The 23721-nt window shown below is 38.3% G+C and overlaps 1 protein-coding gene across 3 annotated transcripts in view; it reads right to left on the reverse strand.

Annotated features, from left to right (window-relative positions):
• Positions 1-279: 279 nt before the first annotated feature.
• Positions 280-23721, reverse strand: part of Ctnna3 (catenin alpha 3) — a 1489259-nt gene continuing 1465817 nt past the window's right edge. For 2 of the 3 annotated variants that reach the window (XM_037199948.1, XM_037199947.1), the window contains exon 19: positions 280-9074. In XM_037199948.1, the coding sequence (XP_037055843.1) occupies positions 8787-9074 (288 nt within the window). In that variant the 3' untranslated portion in view covers positions 280-8786. The remainder of the gene's footprint in view (positions 9075-23721) is intronic. The other variant, XM_028881063.2, reaches the window with a different exon arrangement.

Consider the following 23721-nt stretch of genomic DNA (forward strand, 5'->3'; position numbering starts at 1 on the left):
AGGCCCATAAGCGACAGAATAACTTTTGAATTGCGTGGACACACAATGAAGCCATGCCTGATGTCCAAGCCTAATGGATAAATGAGACCACAAGAGATGAGCTAAACTAAATATTTGGTCCTGACAGACAGACCTCCATGAGTGTATGAAACAGCTTCTAAAAATATTTACCAGGAGTGTGATAAGAATGTGAGAAAAAGCTCATCAATTAGAAACACACAGTTTGACCCATCCAAGATACCTGCCACCAAACACGAAGACAAAATGAATAACCAATACTTTCAGTTTTATTCCTTTAATGTACCTGGTTTAATTATCAGTTGAGCAATTTTGTAATGAACTACAAAATGACAAGTGTAGAAATGAGAAATCAAGTGAATGCATAACTCATACTATATAACTTCAAATCCAACCCAGTGTTACATGTATTAATAGCACAACCCAGAGCATAAGGAGAACAATCAATCAATCAATTACTTCAATTAAACACACACACACACACAAAAATAACAACATGCAGAACTTCAAACAAGGAGTATCCGGTCTTCTGTGTCAATGTTCTGGGTATTATAGATCACTTCCTACTCCACAGAAGTATTTTATTGATTGGTGAGAATGGCTTTAAAGACCAAGATGGATCAAAAAGGTCTACAGTGCTTTTTGCCAGACTTTATCTGTAGCTAAAACACAAAACTGCTTTGAATTGTCCATTACTATAATAGGCAGTTCACCAGCCTCACTCTGCCTCTACACAGCAAGGGGAGAGATACAAACAAAATGGTTTAAAAATACTTCAGATGGTACCCAGTGGAGTTCTCAAGGTATTTCTGCAATGAAGGGGACTATTGTTGACCAATTTCATTTCACCTAGGCTCTCTCAAGGCTGTCTTTATCCTAAGTTACAATGTGCATATTTCAGCAGAGATGTCACTAAGTTTAAGCTATTAAGTCATTGCTTGCAAAAGTACGTAAAGCAAGTAATCATAATTAAAATGCAAACTAAAATGAAAGATCCTGAAGATCTTTCACTAGAACTTTTAATTACTATTTAATCACATAGTTTTTCCAAGGAAAATTTTGTTTTCATCCTCAACTCTTAAGCACTAAATTTGGAGAAAGCATCTATCCAGCTCTGTTTTCTGGGCTTGTTAGCTGCAGCTACAGAGGACAGATGATGCTGTCATTTGGAAAATGCTCTCTGGAAGAACCACAGGATATAAAAAGAAGCTTCAACCACACCAACAGCACATCTTACCCCCATCAGACAGTTGCTGAAGTGCTGTTATTTATTCCCCATGGATACACTGTTTACCAACATGGAAGAATAGAAAACTCTCATGACAGAAGGTTTGGCAGGCAATGGAATACTTTCTCTGCAGTCTATTGTAAAGTTAATTCTATACTTAAAGCCTTGGGAAGGAGGAAAATTCTGTTTAACTGAGAGGATGCACTAACATCTCAGAGATACTCCTTTGTTTTTGAGTAAGCATTCTGGTCCAAATCTGATACTGACAGGCCAAGGTCAAAGAAAGCCACTCAGATAAGCTGCACTCTTAGGGCATAATACAAAGAGAGAGAGTCAGGTCAGTTACAAAGATAACACGCTGATATCAGACACCAAGGGTTTGCCTGGGGCTGCCAAATCTCTGGCTCTCCAAATAGGGAAAAAACAAAAAAAGCAAACAAAATGTCCACAAGTTTCTGAACTAGGGATATAACTATTGAAATGAGCCTTTAAAGTATTTAAAGAGAGGCAACAGACCTTTACAAACAAATACCCAGGACTAAACATAAGCATCCCTCTGAAACATGCCCAGGGTAGAAACCATTAGGATTAGAAAATACACCAATTGAAATGGAAGCAGGAGGACCATTCTGCTAACATTATTTAAGTGGTGTTTGCTTGTTCTAGGAGGTAATTAGATGTGATTTTTGAGGATGTGTGCTTACTTAAAGGACAATTCTTTCCTTGTGGAATTCCTGCACCTGCAGCTGAAAAGGATTATCATGAAAATCAGGAACAAGAGTGAGGAGTCAAAGAAACGCATTCCTAGTTTGAGAAAACTTCTGTGGTTTTATCATAAGAAGAATCAGAAATGCAGTTAACTCTCTAGGTCCCAAGATCTGGAAACTGGTCCAGAAACAGGCAAAAAAGGCGGGCCTTCAGACTCCAGAGAGTATTATGGGCAGCCAAAGGACTCAGTTTACCTGTAGTTGGGCACATGCACTACACATACATTTTGTGTACAAAGAAGAGAACATGTTAACTACAGTTTAAGTCTGAAGTTCAGGAAAACTACCTTATTTGATGAACAGTTGACTTAACCTTTTGCAACCCACAGGTTTAAATCTATATACCAGCAGGAAAAGGATAAAGAAATATTGCCCAAATGGGTTTTCACTGACTAATGATGAACAAGTGCTGATGAGGATATTTCCATGGAAGCTTTCCCTTCTACAATAACATAAACAATGTGCCTGGATATCAAAGAATCAAAATATATATAGACATTCTTATACCATCATGTTCTATATCCAGCTCTGGGAGGTAACGCTATGCAGCTTAGTATTTATATGACTCCTATTTTCCTTGGGTGATGTAGGCTAAGCATTAATAATTTTGAAACATTTCCCTTTTCCCCCTCTTCTTCACAGAAAACAGCCATGATTTGAAAATGTGTATCACATTGTTAGCAACTGAAAATTTTAGACTAATTTCACGAACAGCTTGGCTGGTATGAGGGCTTAGCGTAGAACTCGAAATGCAATAAAACAAAATAAAGCCAATCTCTAAACAAGATCATCATTTGTAATCCTCCATTTCTCTTACTTGTGAGGTGGAGTTGATGTACCTCCTATAAGATTACTGAGAGTATGATACAGGTGATAGTTGTCATGTAGCAGAGCTGACACTAGAACATAGACCATGGCTTTGTCAGCTGCTGTGACCTCAGAACATAGAACAGTGCTTGGAGCATCAAAGCTACTTAAGGAATAGTTGTTAGATGAGTGGGTGGAAATGCTGCTGGGTGTTGGACCAAAGATAGACTTGCATCAGCCTGAGGAATGGTTAAATGTATGCTTCTTAAAGCATTGAGAAACACTGCATAAAACATTACTAAATCATAGTCAAGACCTATCTAGATCATTTTTTTTTGCCTCTGACATGACCTTACCAAACTAACAAGACATCAAGACAAATGTCCAATTCTACCCTTAAAAATCTTTAAATCTTCCTCAGAATGAGTCCACTTAATCTTCATAGAATCCCAAACTCTCCCCATCTCCATCACACACTGTCTATAAAAGTTATATATTTCTGCAAATAACATTCACATTCCTTCCCCTCCCTCTGGTCTTTCTTTACTCATGTTTCTTTAGAAATAGTCTGTCTACACTTATTTCCTCCTGGTATTTTGTTCCCAGTGGAAACAGTTTCCCACAGGAGTGGGGATGCCATAAGATAGCATGAGCAATCCACCCTCCCATGACAGACAAGAGGGTTAGACCCACAGAGCACCTACTACCTACAGATGAGAGTCTCTCTGGGTGGGTACTGGTTGAAGGTAGTATTTCTGTTAGTGTTACCTTCTTTATTTTGGATTGTTCAAGGAATGGTTATTTGTACTTTATGAAATTTATGAGGGTGTATTCATTTGTAAAATGATTCATATTTTAACCCATTTCATATTTATTTTAAGAAAAAAAGTTCTTTTTATGTGAATTGCTTAAGAAAAGAAGAATTATTTAGGCCTCTCATTCTAATTCTTTATCTTTTAAATATCTAGGGTAGTATCTATAAACTTAACTTTAGGACACATTCTGTTACACGCACCCTTTTAATAGCATCCATGTTCTCTTTCCCAATTTGACTCAATGGCTCAAAAATGAAAACTCTGACTACTCTGCACATACATCATGTGTTATCTTGTGGTAACACACAAAATCCTGATCTTAAACTTTCTATAACTGAATGGGGGAAAAGGACATAAAGAAGGAAAGGACATGATCACTCCTAGATATGATGGAAAAGGTTTATTGTAGATACAGGGAGAACATAGTCAGAGGCAAGGACATGACCCTGAGTCATGTGATGAGAGAGGAGGGAGGGGAAAGGAGAAGGGGGGACAGGGGAACCAGGTGCAGCAGCCAGGAGTCCCCAAAAGAGAACAGGGAAACCAAAATGTTGAATAATATAAGGAAGGGCAGCTGGGGGTAGGACAGCCCCACCTCTGGGCTAGAGAAGTCAGGGTAAAGGGCAGGGGCCAGGATATACCAGCCGAACCCTGTAACAGGTGGCCACTGAGGGATGCTGGGGAAGCTGGCATCCAAGTTAATATGTTATGTTAAATAGGCACTTCGGCCACTAGTCCCAGGGTTTGAAACTTAGCAATAACCAGGTGGAAAGAGCCATAAAAGAAGATGCAGACCTTTCCTGTGAATAAATGTTGTCTCCTGATGTGTGATATACAGGTAAATATATCCGATGCTGCAGCCATTTTTTTCCCTGAAAACATTGAAATCCTGTGCAAGCTATACTCTTTTTATCCAGGTGCATTTGATTTTCTAATCACTGAACCATTTCTGACTTTGCAACAAAAATGGCCATTTGATCACTGACAGTATATTTGGAAGGCTGCCTTAACCAAGGATGGGCTGATTAAAACATGTGGATTTCATTCAAATTCAGGTTCTGGTGCCTATTTTGTCCACCCAGAGAACTGCTTATTACAATACTAAAACAGAATGGTCGATTTCACCAGGAAAATTCTCGGATCTCATTTCTCTCACATTGCCTCAGTACAGAAGTCTGTATCCATGGGAACTACAATCCCTAGCATCAAAATGAGACACCAAAGAAGATAAGCGTGTTTGGGGAAGTAGGAAGGCTGAAGAAATGACTCTGGTGGAAATTAAACTATAACTTTAACTAAAGTCCCCAAAAATATGTTAGTCTATTTACATATAGGGTAACCTACTAGGAAAAAAAGGGAGGGGAAATTACTGGGTGCTTCGTATTTGACCAGTGACAATAACTGGAGTTTGCTTGGATGGGTTAGCTTGACTTTGTCATCTAGTAGACATTATAGTCAGTTAAGAAGATACTGAGTGCTCACTTATGTAAGATAAGATCACCTAGAAAGTGAGGTGGTGGTGGTGGTGGTGGTGGTGTGTGTGTGTGTGTTTGTGTGTGTGTTGGTGCACGTTAATAGAAGTGAATGGATGTGGAGTCCAGGTGTCAGCATTGGTTATTTTCCTCAATCACTCTACCTTACTCTTTTGAGACAGAGACTCCCATTGAACCTGGAGCTTGCATATTTGGCTGGCCATGTTGGCCAGAGAGTGCTAGGAACCCTCTCTCTCTGGCACCAGAATTACAAGGTTATCCTATTATCTGGATTTTTTTATGTGGGTGTAGGTACTCAGAAGCCAGAGCTCCTTTAGCATTGCAAGCAATTACTGCCCAAGCCATCTCTCTAGTCTCCAAAGTGAAGGTTTAAGAACCCGAGATCATCTTTCCCATTGTCAAAGCCTAGTATCTTCAGCAGCTTGCTGTTGAATCTGGGGAACATTAGTATTAAGAGACTTGAAAACCCCAGTGGGAACTTCATTACATATTCACAGTTTTAGGTTTTCCATTTATAATGAGTTAAAAATTGATCTTTGAAATTAGTCTGCAGTGAAAGGTTACAAGAATAGGCCTCTGTGTTCAGTTGCAGGTTCCTTATCCTATGTGAGGAAGAGACTTCATGAGGAGCGGATGTGTTATATTTATGTTACAAGATTTCTCAATCTCAGATGGCATGTGGGAATATTAGGACTATAATGTATCTCCTAGCACATTCAGAGGTCACACTCATATCACAAGAGAAACAGAGAAGAATGATTGACAGTATAGCTTGAAATTGGATGCTTTCCTAATTTCCTGAGATACTCAAAAATTTCTAGAAACTTCAATAGAAAGAAATACTATTCCCTAACATTTTTATTTAGTTAAAAGATGGAATTTGTATTTATCAACTTTTATGTTTGATGACTTCATGAGTATTTTCTGAATTATTCTGAATCTAGACTACTTTGAATCTAACAACACACTTGGCAACAATGTAGGTGGTGAAGTAGAGATGCAGCTGTCCTTGTAGATAGTATAAAACTTCTTTCCAAGTGCACTTTTCTAAGTAAGAGGATGGGAATTAATTTTACTACAAAGGACAGGTGAGCTTTCACTAGCAAAATCAATCAAAATGGTCTGATTTCAAAAGGTGTACACTAAGTTATCAAGTTATCACTCTCCTTAAAGATTTCCCAGCATTCCCTGGCAGAAGAAATGCCTCCATATTAATATATAGAGAGAATACTTATTGTCCAGACTTATCTAATTGTGCTCTCTGCTGTAAACATTTGCAAGCACTCTTCCACAAGTTCTTCGTCTGTAGATGTTCGTGTCACCCATTGTTTGAATCCAGCTAATATACTGTTGCTGCAGGTGTTTCTCAGGTAGACAGGTGTCCTTCTCAGCTTTACACCTCTTGTTTTTATTACACCTTAGATTGCTACAAAAAAAAATGTACTCCGTGGGCATTCACCAAGTCAAACATTTTATTGTTTTGTTTAATTATAGCTGTTTGTTTGGAGCTTAGCTAGAATACTGTACCAAAGTGAAGGCCTTGATTATATCTCATTTTGGGTCAAGTTATCCGATATTTGCATCATTTAAAATGATTTCTGTTGTTATTATTTTCTTCCAATAGTTCATTCTAAATTCCAGTATGTAGAAGGATCATGTGGGACAAGAGGAACCCTGGATTTTGCAAAGATTTGTGATTCTGGCCTATATGAGGTTGTTTTTGTATATTTTTAGGAAATTCATTGTTCCCCAAATTATAAATCTGCATTGTACCCAAGAGAAGTCCATGCTAAAATTGCTCTCCACTGAGTATAGAACCCTACGGTAGCATTTCAATAGCAGTGGCTCTTTGTTTGTCTCATTTGTGCAGGTAACATTGAAAGCCAGCATTACCTGGAAGACTGAATTCTGCCTCTCATTATGAAAGCATACTTTGTTCAGAATAATTATTATGGGCAAATCCTTAGGGCAAGATGACAGAAGAAACATAGGGATTCCTCCTAGGCCCTACAAAGTTTTGTAGAGATCCCAGGCAACCACCCCAGCACTTTGGAAGAATGAAATAATTCAACATATTAAAAGAGTTAATATTCACCTCAATAACAGAATCATCTGCTAAACCTTCTTTTCTTTTTTGTTCAAGAGATTGCACAAAGAATTCCCAACCTTTATAATTCCTTTTGCTTCATGTTCAAGTGGTCCTCTTAACACCAACTTATGTTACATATAGAAATATTAATTGACAAATTGAAAGTGTCAAAATGACTCTTCAAGGGCAGTGTTGTAAAAGTGAAGAGCTTCATTATAGAAGAATTCTGATACAGTAAAATGAAATAAAGGGAGAGACAATCTTTGAGCATGGCATGAGGAAACTGAAGCTTCACCCCTGCAACACAGCTGATATACAGCACAGTGTGAAGAAAGAGAGGAAGATAAAAGGGAGAGGTAAGTGATGGAAAGAAAAAGGGATATCACTGTTATGTTCCACTCTCTTAGACTACTACAGAGTCCATCATAAACTCAGCTATAGTTAACCATAGTCAATGGACATATAAAATAACCCCAGTGTCGTTCACTGAAAGGTGGTTATTAAAATCACTCCAAACTCATTGTCATTAATTCAGCTTCATTGTTGGGTGGTAGATTTCATTCAGTGTCAAAAGGCTTTGCAAACTGGTCTTTTGTTATAATGACAATTGCAAATGGATACAAGGAGATTTTTAGAATCATGCAAAATTCCTTTGGTTTCCTCTATTGTATAGACTTACTCTGCGCTATAATTCAGTGTCTCATTTCTCTAACAGAAGGGCTGGGTGTGTAGCTCAAGAGCAGACCACTTGCCTAGCATGTGCAATGCTGTTTGAATCCAAGTACTGAACAAACAAATCAACAAAAACAAATTCATTTTTCCAACTCTACATATGTGTGCTGAGGTTGGCCCAACACTAAGAGTACAGAACTTCCGAACAAAGTAGAAATCAAAGGTGCAAAGAGCCTCCAAAGTCCTTGGAGCCTTGGTGTGTCACCAAAGCACTTCTTTAACAACATGCCTGACTTTCAAAACCAACTAAGAAGCTTGACCATGCGCATTTGGTTACAGTCAACTAACCAACTACCAATGGGTAGGGAGATCTAGAAATTGAAATTTTTTTTTCCTATGGCAAGAACAGCACATTTCTGCCAGGTTAGGTACTAGGTTAGATCTGTTAAAGTATGGACACTAATTGGGAAAATAGTTGATAAAGTCTCTTGTGTCTAATGAAAAGCAGAAGGGGAAAGCTTATGACAGTGTCTTCCTTCACAAAGATCAAGAATGTGTGGGCACAAACATTTCTGGGTAAGCAGAACTCACTTTGTCTCTTGTATTCATTTCATAATGAACATGAGCTCTTCCCTGTGAAGGGCAAGGCTCAAATGACACTTGTGAATTGTATTCCCTAGGTACTACCTGCAACTTAACTGGGCTGTGCTGGCTATAGAGAGATGACAGAGACAGGACCCCAAATACACACCGTGCACAGTGGCTTAACCCCAATGCTTTATGTTATTTGTGAGCTTAACTCTGAAACTTAGTGAAATTAAAGAACCAATGAACTGTGAAATAAAGCAGTGCGGTTGGCCTGGGGTGTGGCAATGGGCACTGGAGTGGACTAGAGCCTCAGTAGACTTGTCTCCCTCGAAATTCACTCATGACTTGAACGGGGTGGATCTTTTTCTTTGCTGAGCCTCTTCTGACAGCGGCACATGTTTCTTCTGGCTTCTCTCTTTTAATCAAGGGCTTCTTTGCCGGAGCCTTCATTCTCCACATGACAACCGGGTGGCGGGGCCCTGCAGAACTCTGGACGCGGATGATCTTGGTGGAAGCAATGTACGACATTTTCACTGTTTGCACCACAGCATTCATTAAATTTTTGGCTGCCTGGATCAGGGAGGTGACACTGTCCAACTGTAGAAAAGAATGAAGAAAAAAGCCACTATTTAAAAAGCAGTTAGGAATGTACAGTTTGAGGATGTAGAAGCTGACAGTGACACTTTTTTTTTTACTTTGACCCAAAAATTGAATGAACTAATTTTTATTTACAAATTGGTATGTAATCATCTGCATCATTCTATCCCATTATTTTTAGAGATTTATTTAATGTGTTGTTTCAGAAGGATAATTTTTTTTCTCTTTGTTTGCAAGAAAGATGCACACCCACACACCCCCACACACACAGTGCAGACATACACATATATCACTTTTTTTGAGCATTAAATAATTACACTTAAGTGGGTCTCTGTCTTAACACAGAAATGTTATTCTACTATAGAGACTGCTAATAAAGAAAGAATGGAGGGTTCAAATAAAATTGAGTTTAAAGTCCAGATTTCTTTTTGGGAAACCTAGGGAAATGGCTTAATTATTTTCATCCAATCAGTTAATTAAAAAAAAGTTTATTGAAGATAAAGTAATAGATGTAAGAAATCAGTAGATTAGCTGCCAGAAAGTTTATTATTATCACATAGCATTACCTTTGCAACCTATAAAGACTGGCAAGTTGCTTAATGACACAGATATACTCGTGAAATTGCTAAAAAAAAAATACCTTTCCCCCAGATGATTTCGTTTGTTAATTGTCCAGGATGCTATTCATGTAAACAATCTCAAGAGACATGGAGTGGCATTCCTAGAATTTTTCAAAATACCTTAGAGCTAAGCCAAGTCGATTCATTTTTATACAACCAATGCTTTTTCAATTATTTTAGCTTGGCAGATTGTCATCTGCAGCCAACTCACATGGGGAGATGTGCCTCCACTGTCACCCCTCTGTGATAGGAGCTGTCAGGGCTGAGGCTCAGACACTGCCTCTGTGTAGTTACTGAAACCCATCAGCAGCTGCTGGCCTGGATGCTCTAGCTCTGCAGCTCTAAGAGCTTCATCTCACACACAGAATAAGTAAGTGAGGTGGAGTAAGGAGCTGAGGTTATGCGCCTGGGGCTGTGGTCTCGCTGGCTGCTTCCTACAAGAAAATTTAATTAGCTCCACAATTTGCCAAGCCTGAGACCTGTGAAAAGGTAACACCAAAAATATGTGATTTTAAAGACAGCAATATTTGGCAACAACACATGCATATATATTTGTATAAATACTGTTTTACATACTATATATTTTATTTATTAAAGTCGCAACAGTGAAACCTGTGTATAAGGCAAAAAGGACAAATGTTTGCCAAACACTACACAGGAATTTATGTACTCACAAGTGTTTTAGAGGAGGCAGATGTGTGTGTGTGTGTGTGTGTGTGTGTGTGTGTGTATTTGTGAGAGTGTGTGTATTGTTTGTGTAGACATTGGTTGTCATCATCTTCCTCTACCATTCCCTACCTTATATTCTGAGACAGGGTTTCTAACTGAACCTGGAACTCACTGCCTGACTAATGTGTCTGTGCCATTGAGCACTTCTGATCTTGAAGGACATTAGGTGGCTTCTGCATCTGCACACAGCCTTATAAAACTATTAAATTTAAAATAGAATAGCAGGAGTCATTGTTAAACTACCAGCAGATTACAAAACTAAATCTTCCCTTTTGTAATTTTTTTCATTAAAACCCCAGTGCCAGGAATGGGTCACTTTTTTGGAGTTGTTGGACTGTGGCTTAAGTGTGGACTTAAGACCCACCCCCGCCAAAAAAAAAATCATATGCTTTTGCCAATGCATTTAGTTATCTTCCAGAGCTTGATGATAAGACCTTTTGCTGAAGACATGCTCAGAGAAGAATCAAGCTGGTACTAACCTGGAAGCTTCATCCCAACTGGTTAGCTTTCATAGTGCTAGGAAATACTATGAACAGTACCAGAGGTTAAAAAAAATATATAATCAGTAATCACACTCAGTCATGAACCTGGTGAACTATGAGAATGGCTGGCCAGGGAAGACGTGACCACTGGAACAATGGTGGCACAAATGTTGTGACATCCAATGATAAAGACTTAAGGCTTGCTCCACATGAAACCCATATCTAGCATCATTATCAACCCAAGAAACTGTGGCTAGATAGGTCATAGACTATGGACAAGAATCTGCTAGAATTATCCTGCCAAATGGACATAGTAATAAATTGGCTCTTAATGACTTATAACTATACCCATAAAGACACCTCTCAGACCTCATCAGAGAAGTTTCCATTTGCAGTAGATGATGATGAACATTGAGGGTCACAACTGATCAAGGTGCAGAGAAAAATAAAGTGCAGAATGATCAGTTCTTAAGAAAAGATAATTGTTGTACCCCTCCTCCAAAGGCAAACAAGGGTATATAATTAGCTAAAGAGTCAGAGAAAGTAGATGATTGCAAGGAAATAGTGTCTTTAGAACACAGCATGGAGCCTCACATATGAATTCCCAGCTAGCATGAAAGCATAGACAAGGCCTACATAAGGCCATGTCAGGACAAAATTACAGCATGGTGAGACTAGTTTTTCATGAAGTTCACCCTCTAAGGAGTTACTGACAATCATTAGTTACCAAGAGAGGAAGTTGATTTTTGCTAAGAGTGCAGCCCCTGATAAACTAGGCTCATACACAAGATCATGCATCTGCAAATATGTGGGAAACACAAATTGACCTTAATGGGGGAAGCAAAGATACAAACAGGACACAGAATTCATCAGGGAGAAAAGTGGTTCTGGGAAAACTTGGAGAAGGGAGAATGAAGATGATCAAAACCTGGTCAAATGAAATTCTGAAAAACTAATAATAAATAGCCCCCTGGTGTTCAGTAAAACGTGGACAGTACTTTCCAAACCCAGAACAGGACAAAACAAGGTTTTCCAATGAGTGAAATAATATTTTAGGATACTGAGTAATGACATCCCTCAAACATGAAAACACTGGCTTTGTGATATGGATTCCACATCATCATAGATTCTTCCATAAAAGAAGATCTTAGGGACCAACTGTCACTCAAGCTCTCATCAGTGGCTTTGACCTTCTCACCCCCAAAACTTACTTTTTCTTGTCTTCTTTTTGACTTTGTCATATTACCATGGATAGACTAGATGGGCTTCCTATCCCTTTGATTTCTCCATGTAAGTGATATCTCTAGACAGACAGAGGAGGAAGGAAGTTCAAGTTCAACCCAGGCCTCACAGTGTGGGAACTGGCTTGTCTTCTTCCTCCACTTAATCAGTAAGCCCCTACCTGTGCCATCATAATCTCTCAGCCTGGTCTCTGAAAAATCCTTTGACTTTAAAACCTTAAATGGTTATAGGAAAACCTTCTGTTCCACATGACTCAGAAAAACCACAGGAAAAATTATGCCCCCTGGAGAGCATGAAGACTCCTTTTGCAGACAGCAGATTAGGACAATTGTTCAGAGAATACTGTTATTTTATGAGGGAAACTTCCAGACCTTGTTAAACACATTTCACATTTGTGAAGTATGTGTACTGAGATGTGTACCTCTGAGCTATTAGCCAAATCATAAGCAATGGGCAAAGCAAGCCAAGATAATGGTAGGAAATTTCATTGAGTGCCCATGCAGTGGGTCTATTCATGGAGAAAAAATATGTACAACTGGATGCCTGCAAAACATAATTTAAAATCCTTTTTTTATTCAGATCTAATTTTATGAAAAATCTTTTAAGAAAAAGATTTGATAGAGCTCTCTATGTAAAGACAAAGGTAAATTCGAGTGAGGTAATACAGGGCTTTGGTATCCATAGTCAACTTATTGAACAAAATGTCCTTAAAATCACCTGTGCAGTACAAGATTGTTGACTTATTCCAAATGCCTAGGAGAGCAAACCAACCAGACTTTAAAATTCCAGTCTATGGGATCTCTATTATATAGCACTTGCATTAACTGAAAATTCTGAGGGCAAATATAACCTGAAATGTTGGCTGCAGAGAGGCTCTTCTCTCTGACATCTGCTAGCACTCTCTTCTGAGCTAGATGGAGAACTGAGCAAGGTATCAATTATGATCCTGAATGTCTTCCCTATTCTCAAAACTCATGTAATACGTAAACATTGTATACATACACAAAGAGAGAGAGAGAGAGAGAGAGAGAGAGAGAGAGAGAGAGAGAGAGAGAGAGAGAGAGAGATGGAGGGGGAGGGAGGGAAAGCGGGAGAGAGAGGGGGGAGGGAGGGAAGGAGAGAGGAGGGGAAGTTTCCTATTCATCGTGCCAAAAAGAAGATGATAATTTCATTAATTTTTCCAAGAGGACTCTACTCAGACCTAAGCAGTCTTCTAGAGTGAATCAACATGTGCCACTTACTGCAGACAAAAAGAAGACACTTGTGTTTTCTTTTGATTGGGGAATTGTGCATCTTCTCACTAAACTGATGTGGTTTCCAAAAATAACTGAGCACAATAGTCCTTTAGTGACACCATAAAGTTCTTGGTAGTCAAATAGTGTCTAAGCCATGACAGAAATTGGAGGTCTCTCTTTTTAAATATCTAGGTGAATAGTAAGGGATTGTGTCTAATAAAATTTTATTCCAAGTCCTGTCTTTAAAACACCCAAATAATGCTCAACTACAAAGTCTTCATCAGTATTATCATCCTCTTACTACTGTGTATTTTCCATGCTTTGTAGTATGTTCTATAAGATTTCTGTTAAATCACAATACAATTTTGACTGGTTCTGAGATGCTTTCAGATAAAAGACTTGCCCCTAGAAGCTTCATCATGACAAAAAAATATCTTCTTCCTCTTAACTGCCAAGCCTCTGTCTCTGTAACTGGTGTATAAAGGATATCTGTTTTCTACAAAAATAATGTGTTGTAGTTTCAACAAGAATGGCTTCCATAGGCTCCTGTATTTGAATGGTTGGGCTGTAGTTTGTGAAATTATATTTTGGGAAGAATTATGAGGTATGGCCTTGTTGGAAAAGGTATTAGGGGATTTTGAGGTTTCAAAAGACCACATATCCCAGTGTCTCTCTTTCTGCCTCCAACTTGTGGATCAGATGTAAGATCTCAGCTACTGCTCTAGCGCCATGCCTGCCTATCTGCTGCTATGTATGCTCTGTACCATGATGGTCAGGGACTTACTCTCTGAAACTGTAAACAAGCCTATAGTTAAATGCTTTCTTTTATAAGTTGTCTTGGTCATGGCGTCTCTTTACAACCACATAAAGTGACTAACACATAATGAGAATTGCTTGAGGCATAATTCCTTGACAACTTACTGTGTGAGTTTGGAATATCCGGTGGAAAAGTCTTAATTACATCATTGTAATTAGTGAGAACCTAGAGGGATACTCAGGAAGACCTACAGGCCGGTCCTTTTTTATGTTGTACACTTCTCACCTTTATATGTCAAAATACCGCAATGACCTGTATTCATAAAACACATCTACACTCTTCACTCTGGATGCAAGATATTCACCAAGAATGCAGTTTGTAAGGAAATTCTGAGCTTAAATGAACCGTAAACCCATTAATGCAGCTCTTTCACATGGGAGAAGCATGGTTTCCCAATGCTTGTGTGAACTATCATGTTAATTATTTCTGCTGGGATTGCTGTTTAGGGGAATGGCCAAGCTTGCCTTTCTTACACCCATCTATAAAAACTCATTCAATGAAGACTAAGGCATGTCTGTGAGTCTTAATGTTGACCTGAATTCTGACAACCCTGACTGACATGAATAAAAGCAATATTGAAAGGCACACATGTGAACTTTGGTTCCAGGCATAGTAACAGTCTATAATAATTGATAACATCATGGTGTGCTAATAGAAATTGACACATGGCCACCCTACGAGACAATGCTACTATTATTTTCATTTACTAGATGAGGAAACACTAAGACTGGGATGTCAAAAAGACATAGTTATTAAATATTAGAGATGGAATTTGAATGAAGACATTCTGGTTCCATTTGATGTTTTTCCTCATTTTGTGATCCTGACTTTCTATAATATCTCAGTTCCAAAAGAGGTTATTGTCAGATATTGAATAGTTAGAGAGACTCTAACATCTATAGCATAATGTCTAAAATTTAAAAAGTGACTACACAATTGTCCTGCCTTTAAGGAAGTAGATGTTATTTTTTAATGTGGGTTGGTACTAGAAACAGAAAAGGTATGTCACCTGCTAAGGCATTTTCTTTGCTAAGATTATGGTTTGAAACTACTCATTCTTTAATAAATCCCAAGAAACATGTTTTTATACTGACTTCATCCCCTTTAGAATCACACATTCATTGCACAAAACACCAGCTTTGTGCAGCATTTATATCAAGCACTTTCATCCTATTCAATCTCCAGTACTCCATCTAAGCCCTCTCCACCCAACTAGGCTTGCCCCATTCTCTTCCATAAAGTCATATTTACAGGCTTTAAAGCATCTGAAGGCATCCAGATTAATATTTATAAATTTAAAAACATATCCTTGATTATAGACCATGAAAGAATTACATTTAAAATCTGGGCATCAAGCAAACAAATAAGGCACACGTGCGTGCGCGGACACACACACACACACACACACACACACACACACAAACTATAAACAAATTAAATTATAGCTTCTAGGACAAGGAAGTGCTAAGATTCATTTGATCATTAAAATGTATCAGTATAAATATAATCCCGCTTAATAAAATATTTTTCTGATCCTCAAAGAAAAAATAAATTAATTTGTTTACTTTGATTTTGAAGCCTCGGGGAGGACAGAGGGCTCTGACTCTAAAAATCTTTTAAGCTCTGACTTGAAGTGTTCAGTAAAAAACAGTTGGGTGAGACATCAGAACATAAAGGATATGCACATGTGTTAGCTGGTAAGAGCATAAAATAACTACATCTGAAAAGACTGACAGGTTCCTTTTTCGTGTTTCTAACTTGTAGGCACATGTTTGATAATCTCTAAACATGGTTACTATACACTGAAAAATGCTTCAGTTTTTTTCAGCAAAAATTCATGAGAAAACTCAATGTGTTCTAAAATCCACCATAAGCTTCCGGAGCATCTAACTTTGTCCCAACACTTGCTTAACACATTCTATTGTCTCCAAAGAGATTTATTTGAAGAATGGTCTACATTGAATGCATTCTCCCTTTTTTTCAGATGCATTTAAACAATGCTAAACTGCCTAGATGACTTAATAGGAAACTTCTATATGGGCTTTGTTAAAGCTAGTTAAAATGGAATTGGATCTCCAGATTTAAGCTGTTAACAACGTTATTACTAAGATGAGAAAAAAGTTTATTGTTGGAGCATGAAGAGTTATTCCAGTGGGTCTATGATATTCACACAGCAAACATGTCCTTGGCCAACTCCGTTAGAGCATGAGAGCAGAAATGGATAACCACTGCAGAAAAGGTGGAAGTCAATGCACAGAATCACTATGTACTGAACATAGTGCCTCGGCGTTAAAATAAATACATTTCTTTAGTTGTAATCTTGTCCTGCCAGAAATAGTTTTTGAAGATAAATTTTCTTCTGTGGCAAATACTCTAGGCCCAAAGCATTTTATATCACTTGAAAATGAAATAAGAATAAACATAAGGCCTGTTCTGGTAGCTTCTCAGAATGTATTTGGATTTTATTTGAGACAAACAATTATAAAATAAAATGTATATATTGGAAATAATTATCACTCTCTCAACAAGGCTGATTGAAAAACAAATACTGGGGCCAGAGAGATGCCTCCATGATTAAGAACACATACTGCTCTTGCAGAGGATCAAAGCTTGGTTCTCAGAACCCACATCAGGTAATTGACAATGGCCTGCTACATTAGCTCTAAGGCACACAATGTCCTTCTCTTGAATCTGTGCGTAACTGTCCCCCACAAATACACAAAAATAAAAATAAATATTTTATTTAAAAAGAAAGACATAGGTTTAGTTGATGTACTGATTCTTCTAAGTAATAATAGCTTCTGAGACATGAGTTGAGAGTATTAATATGTTCTTTTCCAGAAGAGCTAGGAGGAGTGGGCTGGGCATTGGTATTTCATCCTTTGTTCCTCTGCGTTCTATCGTCAGTTAGGACATCAAGGTCTGCCTTCACCACAGATATACCTGTGAGGGTATGACATTTTCACAATGTTGCAACATCCAAGAGCTAAGGAGTAGAAAGCACTAGGCTACTTCCGTGATTCTATCTTCAAACCTTTCATGAATACAAGCAGGAAGGAATTGGCTCAGTGATACTAGAGGTTCAAGATAGCATTAGCTTTAAACCCAGGGAGGATTTCCCATCTACAGATATTATATAATCTGACTACTTTCAAGCTCTTTTGATTATTATTGACTATCCTGCCATTCAACCATACTATTAAATATTCAGCACACATATTACTTTTTAGCTTTTCTTTTTATTTATACATATATCTAACATATTTTGATATATCCAACTCTTACCCCCTCATCCCTGCCAAACTCCGCTGAGGACCTATATCACATCCCTCTTCAAACTTCACATCCTCTTTCTATATGTATGGGTGTATTTGTTTGTTTAACCCACTGGATCCAATATGCACATGGACACGTGGTCATTTACTGCTGGGAAAGAGAGTCACTTTTCTTTAGGAGCACACCTATTGATAAGTTCTCCTTGTCTCAAATGGGTAGTCAGTAATTTTTAGCTCACACATCTCTTCTACAGACATTTTGAAAAAATAAAATTGTCTTTTTCTCCAGCATTGATTCCTAGGTGACTTTTTTTAAAATATCACCTTTGGATAACCCTCTGGTGGACAAACAGATAAATTGATAGCCAGCAACTTGAAAATGTATGTTTATGAGAGAGAGAGACAGAGAGACAGAGACAGAGAGATGGAATCCAGTAGGCTTACATGTGCTAAACATGGGTTCAACCACTGAGCTACATGTAGCCCAGCTCCTCTTTAGTTCATTCTTTATTAATTTATTTTACAATACTATTCAGTTCTACATAATAGCCACAGATTCCCTTATTCTCTCCCTTCCTGTCCCCCTCCCCTTTCCCCCAGCCCACCCCCCCATTCCCACCTCCTCCAGATCAAGGTCTCCCCTGAGGACTGAGTTTGACCTGATAGACTCAGTCCAGGCAGATCCAGTCCCCTCCTCCCAGATTGAGCCAAGCATCCTTGCATAAGTCCCAGGTTTCAAACAGCCAACTCATGCAATGAGCCCAGGACCTGGTACCACTGCCTAGATGCCTCCCAAACAGATCAAGCCAATCGACTATCTCACCTATTCAGAGGGCCTGATCCAGTTGGGGGCCCCTCAGCCTTTGGTTCATAGTTCATGTGTTTCCATTTGTTTGGCTATTTGTCCCTGTGCTTTATCCAACCTTGGTTTCAACAATTCTCGCTCATATACACCCTCCTCTTTCTCACTAATTAGACTCCCAGTGCTCCACCTGGGGCCTAGCCGTGGATGTCTACATCCAGATTCCTCAGTCCTTGGATGGGGTTTATGGCACAACTATTAGGGTGTTTGGCCATCCCATCACCAGAGTAGGTCAGTCCCGGCTGTCTCTCGACCATTGTCAGCAGTCTTTTGTAGGGGTATCTTTGTGGATCTCCGTGGGCCTCTTTAGCTCTTTGTTTCTTCCTTTTCTCATGTGGTCTTCATTTAACATGGTCTCCTATTCCTTGTTCTCCCTCTCTTTTCTTGATCCAGCTAGGATCTCCTGCTCTCTTTCCCTCGACCCTTGCCCTTCATTGCTCCCACTCATGTCCAGGCTGTTCATGTAGATCTCATCCATTTCTCCATGTCTTTCTTGGGGTCCCGTTTTCCAGGTAGCCTCACTGGTGATGTGAGTAGCAGTCCAGTCATCCTTGTTCCATATCTAGCATCTTCCTATGAGTGAGTACATACCATATTTGTCTTTCTGAGTCTGGATTACCTCACTCAGGATGATTTTTTCTAGATCCATCCATTTGTCTGCAAACCTCATGATGTCATTGTTTTTCTCTGCTGAGTAGTATTACATTATGTATATGTGCCACAATTTATTTATCCATTCTTCAGTTGAAGGGCATCTAGGTTGTTTCCAGGTTTTGGCTATTACAAACAATGCTGATATGAACATAGCTGAGCAAGTGCTCTTGTGGTATGATTGAGCATTTTTGGGTATATGCCCAGGAGTGGTATAGCTGGATCTTGGGGGAGATTGATTCCCAATTTTCTAAGAAAGCGCCATATTGATTTCCAAAGTGGTTGTACAAGCTTGCATTCCCACCAGCAGTGGAGGAGAGTTCCCCTAGTTCCACATCCTCTCCAGCATAAAGTGTCTTCAGTGTTTTTGATCTTAGCCATTCTGACAGGTGTAAGGTGGTATCTCAGAGTTGTTTTGATTTGCATTTCCCTGATGATTAGGGATGTTGAGCAATTCCTTAAATGTCTTTCAGCCATTTGAGTTTCCTCTGTTGAGAATTCTCTGTTTAGTTCTAAAGCCCATTTCTCAATTGGACTGTTGGTCATTTTGATGTCTAATTTCTTGAGTTCCTTATATATTCTTGATATCAGTCCTAAAGAAAGAGAACTACAGGCCAATCTCCCTCATGAACACTGATGCAAAAATACTCAATAAAATACTGGCAAACAGACTCCAAGAACACATCAGAACAATTATCCACCATGATCAAGTAGGCTTCATCCCAGGGATGCAAGGGTGGTTCAACATATGAAAGTCCATCAATGTAATACACCATATAAACAAACTCAAAAAAAAAACCACATGATCATCTCACTAGATGCAGAAAAGGCATTTGACAAAATCCAACACCCCTTCATGATAAAAGTCTTGGAGCGATCAGGAATACAGGGAACATACCTAAACTTAATAAAGGCAATTTACAGCAAGCCAACAGCCAACATCAAATTAAATGAAGAGAAACTCAAAGCAATTCCACTAAAATCAGGAACGAGGCAAGGCTGTCCACTCTCCCCATACTTATTCAATATAGTACTTGAAGTTCTAGCCAGAGCAATAAGACAACATAAGGAGATTAAGGGATACAAATTAGAAAGGAAGAAGTCAAGCTTTCCCTATTTGCAGATGACATGATAGTATACTTGAGTGACCCCAAAGATTCCACCCAGGAATTGAAAAAGCTTATAAACACCTTCAGCAACATAGCAGGATACAAGATCAACTCAAAAAAATCAGTTGCCCTCCTATATACAATGGACAAAGAAGCTGAGAAGGCAATTAGAGATACATCACCCTTTACAATAGCCACAAATGACATAAAATACCTTGGGGTAACACTAACCAAGCAAGTGAAGGACCTATATGACAAGAACTTTAAGTCCCTGAAAAAAGAAATTGAAGAAGATGTCAGAAAATGGAAAGATCTTCCATGCTCATGGATAGGCAGGGTTAACATAGTAAAAATGGCAATCTTACCAAAAGCAATCTACAGATTCAATGCAATCCCCGTTGAAATACCAACACAATTCTTCACAGACCTGGAAAGAATAATACTCAACTTCATATGGAAAAACAAAAAACCCAGGATAGCCAAAAGAATCCTGTACAATAAAACAACCTCTGGAGGCATCACAATCCCTGACTTCAAGCTCTACTATAGAGCTACAGTAATAAAAACAGCTTGGTATTGGCATAAAAACCAACATGTGGACCAATGGAATAGAATTGAAGACCCTGACATTAACCCACACACCTATGAACATATAATTTTTGACAAAGAAGTCAAAAGTGTACAATGGAAAAAAGAAAGCATCTTCAACAAATGGTGCTGGCATAACTGGATATCAACGTATAGAAGGCTGCAAATAGATCCATATCTGTCACCGTGCACAAAACTTAAGTCCAAGTGGATCAAGGACCTCAACATAAATCCAGCTACTCTGAACCTGCTAGAAGAGAAAGTAGGAAATAGTCTTGAACGCATTGGCATAGGAGATCACTTCCTAAATATAACACCAGTATCAAAGACACTGAGACAAGCAATCAATCAATGGGACCTCTTGAAACTGAGAAGCTTTTGTAGAGCAAAGGATACGGTCAACAAGGCAAAGCGACAGCCTACAGAATGGGGAAAGATCTTTAGTCCATTCTTGATCTACCCACACAAAATATTTCAAATTTCCTCTGTCATCAAACCTACAGCATGTCAACTCTCACTTGTTATGAATTTACTGACTTAAAACAAATGTAACATGAATAATGAAGCATTGGACCAGAAAGAGAAATGGAAGAAGCAAAGCTGAGGGTGTCTGCATCTCTGCCTTTTCCATCCCAGCCATTTCTAGCAAAATAGAAGTTCTCTGTCTTTCAAAATATACCACTTCCAGATTCCTTTTCTTTTCTGCCTTCTGGAGGCCTTTATACAATCAACAGTTCTCTCCATGACTCCTTTCTTCTGGCTTTTATCAGCATATTTAAATGTTGACAGAACCACCCTACAATTCAATGTGACTTTGGAAATGGTCCCTTTACCCCAACTCTCTTTTCATCACTTCTCAGGGAATCTGATTTGTACTTTTCATTAAGAATTCCAAAATATTATATTTAATATATATTCATAATAAAATACTACATACCTCGTATGGTGTATTGTATTTTGCATATGTGTTAAATGTATAACACACACATCTATTTAAAATAATTTCATAGCTAATCATGCAGTATAGTTTCACCCCATCAAATTTTATCTATATCATTAATGGCCATTTTTTAAGGGTTTATTTTAAAAGTTGTTTTAAAGTATGTATATGTGGGAGAATATACGCAATAAATACATGTCAGTAAGCATGGGTGTCTGTGGATATTTAATGTGTCATGGATTATAGGTGGTGGCTGATTTCATGGGTAGAATCTCTCTCTGTAAGACCATCAACTACTCTTTACTATTAAGCCATGTTGCAGTTCCAATTAATATATATTCTTATAGACTATTCGATGAGATAATGTAAGGATTACTCATTCCAGTGCTGATGGATTATTAGACTGCTGAGAATTACTATGAATGTCTAAGAGAATATTCCAGTATGTACCTTTTGGCAAATAAACATATAACATTTTGCTAGTGTGTACCAGAAGGCAAATGCAGGTATTAAAATGTATATGGTCAGGTTTATTAGTTGTTTCCTAGACTCTCCAAGGTACCCCTCTAAATTCATGTTCCCACCAATAACATGTGATAAATCAAGCCAGTGTACATCAGCTCTATTTTTTCTTTGTTTTTTAAGGCAGGAAATTGGATGTTATAAATATAACTTTATAAGAAACTAAGAAAATGATTGTTAAAGTCATTTTGCCATTTCAAATTCCTCCATGCATATATGAGCTTTATGGATACTCAGGGTTTTCAGCCAGTTGTGGTGGTCTGAAGGAGAGTGGAGTGAAAAGTCATGTAGGTGCCAAGTTCCCTTTTCCTGTTGGCTCATTGTAGTTGGAGTTTTCTCCAATCCCACTCAGACCCACAGCCACTCAGACCCAAATAAACACATAGACACTTATATTATTTAAACAGTTTGGCCTAATGGCTCAGGCTTCTTGCTATCAAGTTGCCACATTGTCTGTGGCTTACTGGTACCTTACATCTTGCTTCTCATGGCAGCGGTGGCTGGCAGCATCTCCTGACTCAGCCTTCTACTTCCTAGAATTTTCCTCTTTCCTTATCCCACCTACACTATACTTCCTGCCTGGCTACTAGGCAATCAGCATTTTATTTATCAGTCAATCAGAGCAACACATTCACAGCATCCCCCGCAGCTCATGATGCTAAGGATGTCTTAGGCACATAGTGAACATCTTCATATCTTTCTTAATAAAGGGTCAGCTCAATACCTAGTTTTACTTATGGGCTGTTTTTATTCTTCATTGCTCCTTATAGCTTCTGAATATGTGTTCCATAAAAAACAAATGACCTGCAAATATTTTATCATCTGTGATTTTCCTTTCCATGTTCATAATTTTGTTTCTCAAAATGCACAAGTATTCTTAACTCAAAGAATCTCATGTGACACATTTTATGTGTCTTTTGTTGTTGTTGTTGTATATAAAATATTTGGGTATGACAAGGTCACTGAGCTTTTTCATGTTTTCTTACATTGATTTAAGACTTGGAACTCAGTTTACATTCAATGTTTTGATTTTTCTTAGTAAATGATATAAGCACATATTTTTGAAAAAGATATTCAACTGTTTCAGTACTATTTGACAAAAACAATGCTTTTCTTAAAATTGTTTTCAAGTAAAATTGATAGTATGGGTTTGGCTTTGTTTCTAGATTTGTGGGCCTCATTTCCTTGTTTAACATCACACCCAGAACACCTTCTCAGGGAAAACTTGCATGATACCTGAGTTAAGAATAGGAATCTCATTTTACATGTTCCAAATGACAATCTTTATCTCTCTCAACATCAAATTATCATAAGACAATTAAGCAACCAAAATAGAGATGACGGTTATGATCCGTGTGGTTCTATTATTTGAAATAGTCAGCAGTACATACCTAGCACATAAAATAAACACTATTTATATAAGGTGTAGAGCTATACATGTAGAGATGACAGGCAAAGTATTATTCAAAGGGACCACAGTCATGCTTTTGATTAGTCTCCTGTACCCTTCATAAAGGTTTTACCATTGATAAAACTATCAATGCTTCCCAGATAGTCTGTACTCAACCTTCACCT

Source organism: Peromyscus leucopus, chromosome 16_21 (genome assembly GCF_004664715.2).
Source record: "Peromyscus leucopus breed LL Stock chromosome 16_21, UCI_PerLeu_2.1, whole genome shotgun sequence".
Classification (NCBI taxonomy): Eukaryota; Metazoa; Chordata; class Mammalia; order Rodentia; family Cricetidae; genus Peromyscus; species Peromyscus leucopus.